The 14,597-nt window shown below is 46.4% G+C and overlaps 1 protein-coding gene across 2 annotated transcripts in view; it reads left to right on the top strand.

Annotated features, from left to right (window-relative positions):
• PASD1 (PAS domain containing repressor 1) overlaps window positions 1-14,165 on the top strand; it is a 78,857-nt gene extending 64,692 nt beyond the window's left edge. The window contains exons 15-21 of one of the 2 annotated variants that reach the window (XM_039486820.1): window positions 755-841; window positions 1,695-1,853; window positions 5,482-5,694; window positions 6,520-6,719; window positions 7,797-7,889; window positions 9,597-9,807; window positions 11,535-14,165. In XM_039486820.1, coding sequence (XP_039342754.1) covers window positions 755-841; window positions 1,695-1,853; window positions 5,482-5,694; window positions 6,520-6,719; window positions 7,797-7,889; window positions 9,597-9,807; window positions 11,535-11,705 — 1,134 coding nt within the window. In that variant the 3' untranslated portion in view covers window positions 11,706-14,165. The remainder of the gene's footprint in view (window positions 1-754; window positions 842-1,694; window positions 1,854-5,481; window positions 5,695-6,519; window positions 6,720-7,796; window positions 7,890-9,596; window positions 9,808-11,534) is intronic. The other variant, XM_039486822.1, reaches the window with a different exon arrangement.
• Window positions 14,166-14,597: the final 432 nt, after the last annotated feature.

Here is a 14,597-nt window from a genome sequence, read left to right as displayed (position 1 = left end):
TGAGATGACCCACAGCAGAGCAGCAACACGGGGTTGTGGAGCACAGCAGAGCAGTCTGCACTACAGCTCCGCATAGGCAACAGCAGCCATGCTTGTGTCGCTCAGGTAGCTACAGTACCCCAGGCCAGTGTGGTGGGGGAAACGTGCCTGCTATCCCAGGCCAGAGACTGGCTGAGTACCCGGAGGAGGGGGCACTGCAGGCTTACACTATGGCCTCTATGTGTTTGGGGTTGACTTTTGCTTGCCCAGACTCAGGCGAAGCCCAGTTTTCTCAGGGTTTGTGTGAGTGAAGAGGGTTTCATCCAGAAAGGGAATTTCCAAACAAAGATTTGCAATTAGCGGCGGTAAGTGGAAGAGGCCAGATTCATCCTTCCAGCTGTGCTGCCTCCAGTGGAGTTACCGAGGGCTCACTCTGTCCCCAAGGGAACGGCCGGCACCTGTTTCAATTGGTAAAACTGCCAGTCGGTCACTTATTCCAGCCCCACGTGGAGCCATCTCTCCGATGGTAAATGTGTGGCACACTCAGGAAATAAAAGGTCTCGGAAATGCGAAGACTTCAGCAAGGTAAAATGGGCGTGTCCACAGACCACATGAGAATGTCTTCCCTTGTATTTGGCCAGCGCTGAGGCTTGGAGAGCAGGAGCCCCTCGGGGTAACACATTTGCTTCTGGTGTAGATCTGGCCCAAGGTAACTCTCTTTGCCCTCACGTCAGCTGCACTGTGGTCGAAACCAAACCGTTGTTCTCTTCCCCAGGCAATAGTAACTCCTCAGGCATCCGCTGAACATCTCACTCAGCACCATGTGGCCCAGCCAACAATTCCCTCGCAGCAAGCTGTGATGGTACGTGCTTTGCTTTTGATAAGATCACGTTAGCCTTTGCATGGCCAGCAGACTGTAACATTATTGTAGCATGAGGAGAGGTCTGAAATCATTGCCCAAGAGACTCAGCTAAGGGTTTGAGTTAGGTGCACCAGTTTTGAGAGCTGGAGACCTTTGTTGTGGTTCCAGCGACAGCGTTCTCCCAGGTTATTTTAACTGTGTCTGCCGTCGAGCAGCCCATCAGAGACGCATACGCAGGCAGGCCCCGCCGGTGACGGTTCCTGAGCGCTCTGTGAGATGAATGATACTAGCTTTAGCTTAGCAAGCTTCTTGCTGTAGAGGGAGGAACGGCTCTTGACCCTGCACACAGGCTGCTGATGTGGGTAGCTGCACAGAGGCGTCGGGGGCACCTTACAGCCCTTTGCCCCTTACACGTGTATAAGTTGGCTCATGACTGAGCTTTTACTTGGGGCTCACTTTTTCCATTGACTTTTCCGGTAGCTGCATTGGGCCTAGCCCATTCAGAATCATTTTTAGAGGGACGTGACTTCCACCGTAAGGCTCATAGCAAGCTCCTGCCATTTCGCCGTTCTTTTCAGTACAAGTACCCAAAGTCTGATTCTCCACTGGGTTACTCCACATCTGTGCTCCGTGGTGGAACACCAGCGTGAGAGTCTAGTAACGCAGTGGGGCATCGACTTGCAAGTGACCAATATGTAATTTTCCAATATAGTCATCTTTTCCATGGGGGCAGCTCCCCATATTTTGAGACGCAGTCTGTCCTGCAGGAGAGCATTCGCTTTGCTGCAGTCAGCAGCAATATTAGTTCATCCAGCTTAGGTGCTAACTGTGAAGTGTTTTCTGTTCTCCGCAGCCAGTGTACCACTTCCCAGCCCAGTTAGGGATGATGCATCAACTGAAAGAACAGCTGGAGGAGAGGACTCGCATACTGCAAGCTGACATCAAGACACAGCAAGAAGAGCTCCATGTTATCAAAGAGCAGCTCCAACTAGTGCAAGATTCCAATCTGCAGGTATGTGAAGCCGTTCCAGTGTCCCCCGCTCTCCATGTCTGATTCCCTGGGCCCAAAGTATCATTTGATTTAATCTTCACCGTCAGGAGGGTCCAGACTGGTAGGAAAAGAGCCCAGTGGGGCATTTTCTCTCCTGCCACAAGGAAAAAAATGAGAAATGAACACCATCGGCAATGCATTCCTAAGCTCTAGAACTGTTGAACTGTGATCGTTCCTGAAAGAAAGGACGGTTTAGTGTTTGTAGCAGCAGGGCTGGAGGTTCTTGCTTCCCTGTTGTTTAAATATCAAATTGGTAATTGTGCCAAATCAAAAAATTCCCAAAGTTTATGTCTAATAAAAAGTCACCTACTCAGAAGAGCTTGAAGTTTGAATGATCGGGTAAGACTGCAGAAGCTCAGTAGCAGATTTCCAGCTAAAATTGACAGGGTTAATAGGATTGGGGTGGTCATGGATTCCACCTAACTATTTGGGCACAAGCGAACATTTGATTTTCTGTTATTCACAGTTCACTCTCTTATTGTATTTTATGATTCTGCTGCAGCTGCTTTATGTATGTTGACTGACACAGTGTATGAGTTGGAGACACTGTGGCCCAGCTAACACGGTACAATCCAGTCCTGAGCATTCTGAACACACTCTCTCACTGGGTGTGATCGTTATATACCCTAGCGTGAAATATACGGGGCCAGTTTGCCAGAAATTGGCATATAGAATTGCAGAGGGGAAGGAGTAGAGAGAAAGAAGGAAGGGAGAAGATTAAAGCAACAACCCACCCATCCCAACATGGCCAGGGGAACAAGTGACACTGTTGGAACGTTGTTGTTTAATGCTCCCTTCAACTGCTGTATGTCACTTAAGTACCACAGAGAGAGAGAGTGCATTTATGGCTAACGATTAAGCACCATCTAGTGGCTATTCCAATAATTACTGTAGTTGGCACCAGTAGGTTCTAGCCATTATAGAGACCTCAGGCAGGTTTCCTCCAAAAGAAATCAATTCATGTGGTGTTAAAGGTCAGCAAGTGACTAGCTTTATTCCAGTTAGAAGCTTTCACAGAAGAAACTCCATCACTGAGCTCTTCAAGTCAGGGATGGGGAATTTACAACCTTACTCCCAGAGTTACTTTTTCTTAATTCAGAGGGGTAGCCGTGTTAGTCTGGATCTGTAAAAGCAGCAAAGCAGCAAAAGCAGCAAAATTTCCTGCCCCTGGAAATTTCCACTACTTGCATCTGACGAAGTGGGTATTCACCCACGAAAGCTCATGCTCCAAAATGTCTGTTAGTCTATAAGGTGCCACAGGATTCTTTGCTGCTTTTTCTTAATTCGTTATTTAATCGGAATGTCTGTCTCTTAAAGTGTCTGGAATAAAATTAACTTGTAGCGCCCCCTAGTGGCTCATTACAGTATGAAGAGCTACAGTAGACAGTGATGCTATTATGGAAGATAACGTGCTTTGCTGTTTGAGAAAATACAGTGTTTGTGTTCCATATTGGCCATTGCATAAAATATCCACAAGTTGCAATAAAAGTATCATTTGCACAGACTCATCCTGCAGTAACTTGAATAAAGCAATTCACAGCATTGCACCATCCCCTGTATCCTTAACTGCCATACAATTCCATAAAACAAGAGACTAGTTTTCAGCTTTGATACGAGCATTTCTGGGTGAAACGAAAGAATTCTGTATCATACTATTCACTGGCTCTGAATGGTCACAGACTATTTGCAATGTTTATTTGGGAAGCCAGGTAACCGGGTTTTATTGTGTTATGAGGGTCTCAAAGGTTGGTTTTCTGTTCTCTCTTAATGTTGTGTTTGAACAAGATAGGTTTAGAAAGCAGGCCCAGATTTTTCCTAAGGAATTAGAGGACATATATTGTTCATAGTATTACACAGGATATGTCCTGCTAGTGAGAGCCAGTGCATCATAATTGATGCCAGTTTTTGGAAAAAAACTTCCTCTAATTAAGTAGAGGTGGCTATTCGAGTCAAATATGACACTAAGGAAGGCAATGATGACTCTTCACCTGTTAGATTACGCCGTGAAAGAAATAATTAGATGTGACACTAAAATTAACGACAGCACAACATGGGAAAGCAAATGCTCTTCAGATATCCTGAGCTTGGTGACACTGGAATAACTGAGGATGCTTTAATTCTGGAAATGGAATCTTCTCCAGAAATGATTTACACAGGAATTTTTTTGGTATCTACACACTATCCTGTGATCCTTTTTTTTTTTTTAAAGAGCTAACTGCAAATCACCCCTGGTGTAAAGTTGTTTTGTGACATTAAAGCACAAATGCAGCATAGATTATTTTGTGTTTAATCTGTGCATTGGATTTGTCACTCATTATAACAAACTGTGGTGCAGCTAGAACACTAGTGACTGCATCCATTTCCTCCTTTTATCCAAAAGTCGACAACGTACAAATATACTGAAAAAATAATCCAGTTTTACAAACTGAGAGCTGAATTTAACTAACCATAATCTGATCAGATTTACTGTGCATGGTTGGCATCACTTCAACGTGCATGCACTTTTAATTTAGATGTTCACTATTCTAAGTAGCAAAGAGGTTGAAAGAGAGAAAAGTACAGTTGATCATTCTAAATGGATCTCATTCACCAATGAGTCAGTCAAATGTGGAGAAGGGTCTGGTGAGCTGGTAAAAATTCAATCAAAGTACAGTGCCAAAAATATAGGTTTGGAGAATAGCTGAGAAAGGATTGACACAAATTAGATCTACTCCTTAACAAATATATTAGGGGAAAAAATAGAAACCAGCTCTGTATATTAATCACTTCACTGCTGCAGAATGTACCATTTCCACCAGCAAACATGGCCTTGTCCATTGTAATATTGGGTTTGTATACTGAAAATAGCCACATGCACAAAAGCCCATGCAGGGCTTTTTACTCTAATTGGTACACGTGGGACTGTTGCATGAGTAAAGAATACAGGCTCAGCAACTAAAGCAGGGGCGGCTCTAGACATTTCACCGCCCCAAGCACGGCGTCATGCCGCGGTGGGGGCGCTCTGCCGCTCGCCGGTCCCGCAGCTCCGGTGGACCTCCCAAAGGCACCCTGCCTGCTGCCCTCCCGGCGACCAGCAGAGCGCCCCCCGCGGCATGTCGCCCCAAGCACGCGCTTGGCGTGCTGGGGCCTGGAGCTGCCCCTGAACTAGAGATGGTGGTTTAGATAAGTATCCGTGTTCCTTTAGTCCTTCTTCTCTGTTAAGGCTGAGCCCCCTGCGGTGAGTTTTGTGATATAGGCACCCATAGACCAACATCTGGACTGCAGGTTCCAGTTGTTTCGCAAAAGCCATCAGATTCCAGTGACTTTCAGTTTTGACTTGATAAAGCTTCATTAGAGCTAGTGAACTAGAGGTGAAACTGTATCTCAATACCACGTTGCTAAGCCATGGCAAAGGACCTGGTTTTATTGGATATAGGGAATCCAGCACAATTTATGTTAATGTATCGATTTAATAGATCTTGGGAATGCTGTCTTTTGCACCAGCAATATTGTACATTGAATGAGAGCTTACTGTAGCACAGTCAGGAAGATGCATTAAAAAATTAAATGCATAAACTGCTGTACCAGCTCATGTATCTCTTTCTTACAGATGCTGATGCAACAACCTATGCCCTTAGTCTTTAACAACGTACAACAACAGAGCCCAAGAAGGCCATCCCAACCACAGCAGCCTGGGGCAACCGGGCAGGCCACAGCCAAGAAGCCTCAGCAGCAAGGCCTTATGGGATCCAAACACTACAGTACCCCACACTTACCGTCACCACATCAATTCCTCAGGGAACCTTGTGTCACGTCCTCACAGGTTGCTGACTTCTTGGTTTTCTTCAATGACAATTGAATGTTCTTTATAAATGGCTCTTGTAATTATTGCATGTCAGCTTGTTTAGGGACAGAGCCGTCCCTAAGGCAACTCCACCTGACTTGGCTGGAGTTGCACCAAGGATGACGCTGATGCCCAGGCCCTGTGGCTCCCTCCACTTTACCCCCGGCTAATGAGCACAATTCTCCTCGTGCCTCCTGAGTCTAGGTTTCATGCTGCAGTGAGTGGGACGTGCATCACTTAATCAGCTTTAAGATGTGACTTTGTTTCACATGATGAATGTAGGTGCTGTCACTTTGCTGTAGTATCTAGAGATTTAATCGTGTTAGACCTAAGGGAACCTCTGATTCCAGTTCTGCTCTTAGTTAGACCAGAGTCTGTCTGGAGTAGCTCAGGTGTAATCAGTGGGACTTACACTGCTATAACTCAGGGAGAAGAAGCCATATTCGTAGAGGAAGTACAAGAATCCATTAGTGAGGGCTCCAGATTTTTCAGTCACCTTCTCCCACTGTAGGCTTCTTCCTTCCATCACGCCTGTGCTGCTCTCCCCCTTCTGTTATAGTCTGATTTTGAAAAGACAACTTCTTTTTATAGCAAAGTCTCCCAGCACCTGCACAGTGGCCACTGAGGGATATCTATTGCAGACATGCTGTTTGCACTCAACAGATCTGCTGCCTGTCCCCTGTTGTATTCAGGGAGCAGGAAGTGCCATTGTCACACAGTCTGCCTTCTAACTGTACGTTAGCGGTAGATGGTCTCCGCCATGGAGTTGATTCAGCTAATAGGGGACAATTTTTTATATCTCAGGTACAGCAGCAGCAGCACTTAATGAGAGGCAGCCAGGCACAGCAAACATGTCTGCCAGCGCAGACAAGCATTTCGATGCCCCTCTACAACAACTCCATGATGTTTTCCCAAACTCATCCCATCACTGTCTCTGCTCAGATGCCGACGGAAATGAGCGAAAGGCAACAACCGTCTGACTACAGCCAAGATAGGAGTCTAAGGTAGGAATGCAGTCAGTGCTGGCGCCTGATGAGGTCTGAGTGGGAGGAACATATAATTGTGCACTAGACTGGGCAGCACTGAAGGCTTGGCTTTCATTCTACACGTCAGGAGCTATACTTTACTAACGCTTTACTAATGCTTTACTAATGCTTTACTAATGCCTCCATACATATGCCTCCCATATAGCTTAACGAGTTTTTAGGCACGCGATGTACTATATGCCTTGCTTCGGTCAGAGGGCGCTGAACTTTTGGTTTCAGCGGAATAAAGAGGCAAAACTAGTGCTACCCATGGTTTTCTCTTAGTAGCCCAGGAACTCCAGAATATCCGTTCTCCTGCCAGGGTGGATGCCCTGGAAATAGCCCTTTTCAGTGCAGCCCTGCTAGCCATCCACGTGCAGAATTCTCGTGATGTCTCAGCAGATATTGGTTTTATAACGGGCTCTCAGGATCAGGCCCTTTCAAAAGTGCTTGCAGGATCAGGCCCTTTTAAAAAAAGTTGCCTGGAGGCCTTTCTGTCTAAAAGAGGCTTTAGATCATTAAACATGTTAAGGTCAAATTCCCATGTAATCCAGGATGGAATTTGGCCCAAATATTGTTATCAATTGTTGCGTGCTATGCACTTTACAGACCCAGCCCCACCACCACCCAACCCGGCTCCCGAAACTAGCATGCAAACACTGTTGGTATGTGTTGTGAGGCACCTGGAACTCTTCTGTGGGCAGATGCCGGCTAAATGTGTGCTCGTGTCCAAAGCAAGTGAAAGAACCGGATCCTTAATTTGCACGAGAGTGGGACATCATAATGTTAACAAGATCAATTAAACATTTGTGATCTGAAAGGCTTAGACGTTTCAACTCAGATCTGTTGTCTCTTTAGAGCAGATGATAAAATAGTGATCTTACGTTATATGCACATAACCATTCAGGTCCATAATCTTGGATGGAATGAGTTAGTGAAGATTTGAGAGCTTTCACACAGCTTTTACTAGGGTACTAGAGATTGACTGTGAAGAATCTGAACGTAGGAAAAAACAAATACCTTTTCTGACTGTGCCATGTTTTCATTCTGCCGTAGGATGTTGTTAGATCAGCCAGTCCAAGCCTTGATGCCAAGTGCTAATGGTAGTAATCAGTCATCACAAAACAGTGCTGGCAGACAGCAAGCAAAGTAAGTCTTCCCTGTTCCTCCTGTACACTATCTCAGCAGTGAGCTTTCTCTTCAGCGGCTTTGTCCACGTGTAAGATCTTATTGGGGTTCTTTTCGGGATCATGAAAATGATCAAAAATCTTGGTTACCAAAAAAGAAAAAAAAATCAGTGGTAAAGAGATAAGTAACTAGAGCTGATTGAACAAAAAAAAATGATGTCGGGTTGTTTTTTTTAATGAAAAACATCCCTTCAATGAAATAGAAAATTTTCCAAGTAAATTTCAGTTCTCGTCCAGATTTTTCAGGCTTTTATTGAAAACTAAAATCTGACATTTTGTGGGGGGATTGGCAACCATTTGCTGCGTTCAGTTTCAGAAAACCGACAATGTTCCGGTTCTGGTTTTTCGCCATCCTTCTCAAAATTCAAAGTTTTTGACAGAAATGAAAAAATGTTTCTTGAGAAATGTTCACGGGAAATAAAATACGTTCCCTGTCCAGCCCTACGCTGACTGTACTAGAGAAAGAGAAGCATTGTTACTGTACTGCTGCCCATTGGCATAGGTAAACTCTTTGCTGTGTTCTTATGCTCTAACCTGTTCATCTTAACACAGCTGCACACCTTTCAAGGTTGTGCTGCCGCAGTCACCTTATTTCTATTGTTGTTATTTCAGTAGCACCCAGAGATGCCACCCCTATTGCACTAGACACTGTACTAACATACAATGAAGTATTGGTCCCTGTCCCAGAGAGCTTTACATCTAAGTACGCCAATGGATGTGGTTGTTTCATTGATCAAAGAGCTGCATCTATTTAGCTTAACAAAGAAAAGGTTAAGGGGTGACTTGATTACAGTCTGTATGTATCTACATGGGGAAAAATATTTAATCACGGGCTCTTCAGGCTAGCGGAGACAGGTCTAACACAATCCAATGGCTGGAAGTTGAATCTAGACAAATTCAGACTGAAAATATGTGTAAATTTTTAATGGTGAGAGTAATTAACCGTTCGAACAATTTACCAAGGGTCCTGGTGGATTCTCCATCACTGACAATGTTAATATGAAGATTGGATGTTTTCCTAATAGATCTGCTCTGGGGATTATGTGGGGGCAGTTCTCTGGCCTGTGCTACACAGGAGATCAGACTAGGTGATCACAATGGTCCCTTCTGGCTTTGGGATCTGTGAATCGACGAATCTCTTATTTAAACTGGCCAAATCACAAGACTCACGGTTTTGGTGGGGGGTGCAACCATACAGCAGAGCCATCAGCTTCTCCAAATCAGATACTCTTGTTCTCACATGTGGAGCTGAAGTATGAATTCCACGTCATTATACTGATAAAGGATGTGGGAGACATGGGCGGCCGGTGACCCAGCCATTGGGGGAGGCCAGCCTCTGTCCCTCCCCTTGTGCTGAGGTCTCCCCAGCTCCTGGTGATGCGGTCGGAGTGCAGCCACCCTGAGTCCCTGCAGCCTGGGCCATGGCGGAGAACTGAAGGAGAGGGCATGGGGGCAGAGCATGAGCAGGGCCAGGTCAGGCTGTTTGGGGAGGCACGGGCTACCTGCCGCCCTTGATGGGAGATTTTTGTGGCTAGTCTGGTACATTTTCCGGGTTGTTTTTCCAGACTGCATTTTGCTTTGTTTTAATCAGCGCAGTTCTCTGGCGTTTAGGCTCATGCTGATTCATTGTTTACCTTCTATTAGTGTTTTATTTTCCTTCTATTTACAGATTTGTTCCAGAACAGCAGCTGCTGCCTCCCCCATTACAGATGCAGCCAATTACATGTAGCACAGTCAGGGCTCCTGCCCCTTCTCCTGTATTTACCCCTTCGGTCATGATTCCCCAGGCCAACTTCACTTCCCACCAGACGCAGCCTCCAGTTCATCTCCACCAATGGCCACCCCAACAGCAGGTTCAGCAGCAGCATCTCTACCTGCAGGTAGTATACTTGGTCGGGGTTTGTAAATGTCAATCAGACAGATTAGAAGGAATGGCTCTTACGTGACTTGAATCTGTCTGTCTTACCTTACATGACCCCCCATCTCCATTGTACCTAGACACACCTACAGCCTGCCCTATATCACCGGAATTTTCAAAAATGGTCAGCACAGTTGAGACCATGTTTTCAGAAGGCACCAAAATAAGTGGCCAGATTTTCAAATGCAGCTCAGCACCCAGTACATGGAGCTTTTTGGAAAATCTGGCCGGGAATGTTAAGCACTGGGAGTTGCTGGGTCCTCCAAAGCACTTTTGAAAATCTAGCCTCCTGTGCCTGTAGTATCTGAGCAGACTGTAGGGTGACCAGATGTCCCAATTTTATAGGGACAGTCCTGATTTTTGGGTCTTTTTCTTATATAGGCTCCTATTACCCCCATCCCCGTCCTGATTTTTCACATTTGCTGTCAGGTCACTCTAGCAGACTGTGGTGTTTTTTTTTTAAATCAGCCACACACTGCTCTTTATTCAAAGACTTAATTGGGCCACTGAGCAAACCTTTCGCGAAGACAGATTTGATTTTCAAGAGCAAGGATCGTGCCCGGTTGATAAAAGAGTTCGTGGAAGGAATCACTGAGGCTAATTAATCATTGAAAATAGTTTTCATTCTCTCAAAAACTGAGTGGGTTTACAAAAGCTGTAAGTTTAATGGGTCGTATGTATGGAGGTATGTAGCAAAGTAATGGGCAGAGATCAGATACAGGTGGAACTAGTTATGCTGCAGGGCTGGTTGAAAAAGAAGGGATTACATAATAATCCCATCAAGATGTGAACTAAGACAAATTCAGCCCAGGCACAGAGCCAGTGTTTTACAAGGGATAACTCCTTAATTCATCCTCATAGCACTTGTGGGAGGGTTGGTGCTTTCATCCCCATTTTGTGAAAAAAAGCAAATCTGAGCACGTGAGAAGTCAAGTGACATGTCCAAAGTCACAGTAAGTCAACAGCTGCCTCACACTCAGACCTTTTGGCTGCGTTGCTGATCACATTTACTTTCCATGACCCATTCGTGTGTCACACTGCACGACTAGGTATTTCCTTGCAAAGATGAGAATTTCTGTCCACTGTGAGATCAGACGTCACCACCACCAGGAACATGCCACGGACTGGCTATGCCGCAGAGGCTTACTGCGGCCAGGCACCATGGCACCTCGGAACCCAGCTGAGCTGCCGTGTGCAGGGGGCATGGGAGCAGGTTCCTGGAGCTGTCGCTATGCGGATTTCCCAGCCATCGCTCCTCGCAGGAGGAGGAGGGCGCCGGGCCTGCTGAGGCTTCTAGACTTCTGTAGTAGCCGTTGACAATTGCACTCACCCAGACTGGAGCCTTCTCGTAGGCTTCCCTGTGGGTTTGGAAATCGTAGCACTCACCCCACGGGTTGGGTACTTGATTGTCTGTGGTTTAAGGAGTGCAAATAACTTTGACATCCAAACTGAGTGCCTGGAAACTCACGGTTATGTTGAAAATTTAGGCCCTTGGGGTAATTGAAACTTGAGGCCCTGCATTTTGCTCCCAGACTCTGCACGGTACGTTCCTTTGATAGCCTCATCCAGAATCAGCCCAACCCTTTCCAGAGCACTGATTGAACAGCCAGAAGAAGCTAGATCAGGGCACAAGGTGAATCTGCGTTTGCTGGGAAACCCGACTGATTGTATCGCATTTCCTTTCTACAGATGCAAGCCCCCGAGTCGGTCCAGGGGAGTCAAAATCAGCGTATTTTCCAGCCATCTCATATACCGCAGCAGAATACCATGGGCTACTTCCTCCATCCACAGCAACAAAGCCACCATCCACAGGGTCAGTCCTGCAACTTACAGGACCTGTCTGAAATGCAGCTGCCCTGAAAGCCAGGGCATGAGGAGAAGGTGACGAGTCGCAGCTGCTGTGCTGAGCAGGAGTCGGGGAAAGGACGGCGAAATTCGAGGAGAGCCGGCCCTCCTCATGTGCCAGAGGGGTGAGGGTTAGCCCAGAGGGAAACATGGCAGCATGGAGGAAGGTCCACGCAGGAGAGCAGGATCGCCATATGGTACCTTGTTGATTACCATTTTTATGTATTCAGTCCTTGATGCTGCACAGCGACAGTATCAAAGCAAAGTCTGGATTCATGAAGCCCCAGAACCGTTCGACTAAACACAGTTTAACTGTGAACAGCTAGAACTCCCGTTCACGTACATCCTGTCAAGAGGGGCTACAAAGTGCTAAAAGTATTTGGAGGCTAAAATCAGGATAGTAGGAACTGGTTGTGGTGCTCTTGCCTGCCAAAGCTAATCTGCAAAGGCGGTTAGAGACTTGTTGATCAAAAATGGTTGACTTAGATAGGAAAATGATCTCTGAAGTCATATGTGGCCGGTATTGGTCACTAAGCCATATGTCCTTACACAGCTCAGCAGGACAATTCCTTTGGACTGCAATATGGATTTCTAGCTGCAGGCATGTTATTAATCAGGTCAGTGCAAAGATCACTTTGCAACTGAGAAAATATTTTCAATGCAGGACATGGATGCTCCTTTTAAATGTTGCTGAAATTCACTGTGAATTTAAGACCAGTGTTTGGAACACGGAAAACTGTCAGAATCAGCAGGATCCCATTTAATTATCGTGTACATAATTCACTATGTTGTAGTAAGTTCATTGTGGATTTTGTTTTCCTTTTTTCCTATACCTCAATCCCAGAATTTTTTTTTTTTTCAGATGATTGGATAATGCTGCTAATTTCTGTAACACCACTCTTGCCTAAATTTCGTACTGTTGTTATACCAACTCACAGCACCATTAATAAGAGATGTGTGCAGATAAATTTATATGTTTTTATTCCCTGTAGCCAAGTATTTTTCAGGGTGTACTGGCAAGGAGTCCTTACGTTTTCCACTGGACCGTGCAGTGCATGTTTCTTTAGACCTGAAAATCAGATGAAGGCAAACTTTGTGGTTTTGCTAGTTCATGTTTCAATTTGGCAAAGCTGAAATTTATACTAACAATGACCCAAGTGATATTCCAAGCCTATAGAGTTAGCAATAAATTGTATTTTTGTAAATTGTCACTTTTTAACTATATGTTTATATTTATGAACTGACAAAATGTCTATTCCTCAGTGGGTGTATAGTAAAGTGGCCCTACTGTTTGTGTCTTTCCAAAGGAAAATGAATATTTAATTTTTAGATTTTTTTTTTTTTTAGTAACTGAGTGTTAGACTTGGGTCATGCTCGATCCCAAACGCTGAAGACAATTTATGCCAATAAGAGCGGCTTTCTGAGACAATGCTTGGATACTTCCTTAAAGCAAAAATAAAAAAGCAATGGCAAAGTCCTAATATTGTGGCTGGCACTCGGAATAGAGTTTAGGTTATTGTCTAACCTCGAGCTAACCTCATCAATCTGCTCTTTCTAGGCCCTTTTGGGATCCCTCCATCACCATGAGCTCGGGTGCCAGCCTCTAGTCGTTGAGCAGAAACAGATGAGGCTGAAAGCATGGTGAGGTCCAGCTGGATCATAGTGAGCAGTGGAGCTGTGCTCAGCACTGCTTGGAAAAGGTGACTGTAGGTCACCATTGGGCTGCCAAAGCTGGGCTCATGCGGGAATGCTTTATTTTAAGCCAGCTCCCACAGGCTGTTCAGGCACCATGGGCTCACCGGGCATAGGGCCCCCACACTTCCCCCCACTCCCACACACCCCCTAGGTCATATAGCAGCCCCGTGCCCCAGCAGGCTTTCCTGAGGCAGCCTCAGTGAGGCAGCTCTGCTGTTTTTCAGCCACTTGGCCCTGGTGGCAGCTGCGGTCCAGCCAAGATTCTGGGTTATGATGTTTCTTTGGCCACGTTAAAAACCATTTCCAAATAATGTAAAGGGGCATGTTTGTTTCCAGTCCTGCCTAGGCATGTTTGGGCCCCACCCGCACTCAGCTAGTGGGCGCCTGCTTGCAAAACTGGACTCTGAGCAGAAACGGGGTTGAGCACGTTTGAAGCAGGGTGCCTGGCTTTGCCTAGGAAGGGCGTGGAGCAACTGGCAGGTTCAGGCTCACCCTGGCTGCAGTCTGAGTGCCCTGCTGCTGGAGGCCAGCCTCGTAGTACGGTTATGGGCACCTTACGTGGAGCATTGAGAACCATATTAAACATTTTAGCATTAAAACGCAAGTCACCATTAGGGTGACTAAGAGGAGAGCAGCACAGACTGTTAGGAGCTAGGGCAGCGCTCCGTTCCATGAGGCCACACCCCAGCGCTGCACAGCTGGCATCAGTCACCGGCGCAGAAGAGACGTTAGCTGCTTTCATAGCCTAGTTGGCGCACCGTGTACAATACGCTACCAGGGTCGCCCCCGGGGGGGAGGGGAGCAAGGCCCCAGGCCCCCATGAGAGTTTTCAGGGGCCCCCATGGGAGTCTTTGGCAGCAGCTCCTTCAGTGCTGCCAAACACACCCGGATCGCGTGAAGGACCTACTGCCAAAGACCCGGAACTTCTTCCGCTCCAGGCCTTCAGTGGCAATTCAGCTGCGAGGGCTCCTTTTGCTCCAGGTCTTCACTGGCAATTCGGCGGCGGGGCCTTCACTGGCTCTGGGTCTTCGGCAGCAATTTGGTGGTGGGTCCTTCACTCACTCCGGGACCCACTGCCGAAGTGCCCTGAAGACCCGAAGTGGAAGGACACCGCCCCCCCCCCCCGCCTCCGAAGACGCCCCCTGAAGCCTCTGGGTAACCCTGTACACTACTATGCCATGGTGGTGTATCTAGAAAAGATGGGAGCATAAT

Source organism: Mauremys reevesii, linkage group 9 (assembly GCF_016161935.1).
Source record: "Mauremys reevesii isolate NIE-2019 linkage group 9, ASM1616193v1, whole genome shotgun sequence".
In the NCBI taxonomy this organism is placed as follows: domain Eukaryota; kingdom Metazoa; phylum Chordata; order Testudines; family Geoemydidae; genus Mauremys; species Mauremys reevesii.
This window is presented reverse-complemented; position numbering and strand designations above follow the sequence as displayed.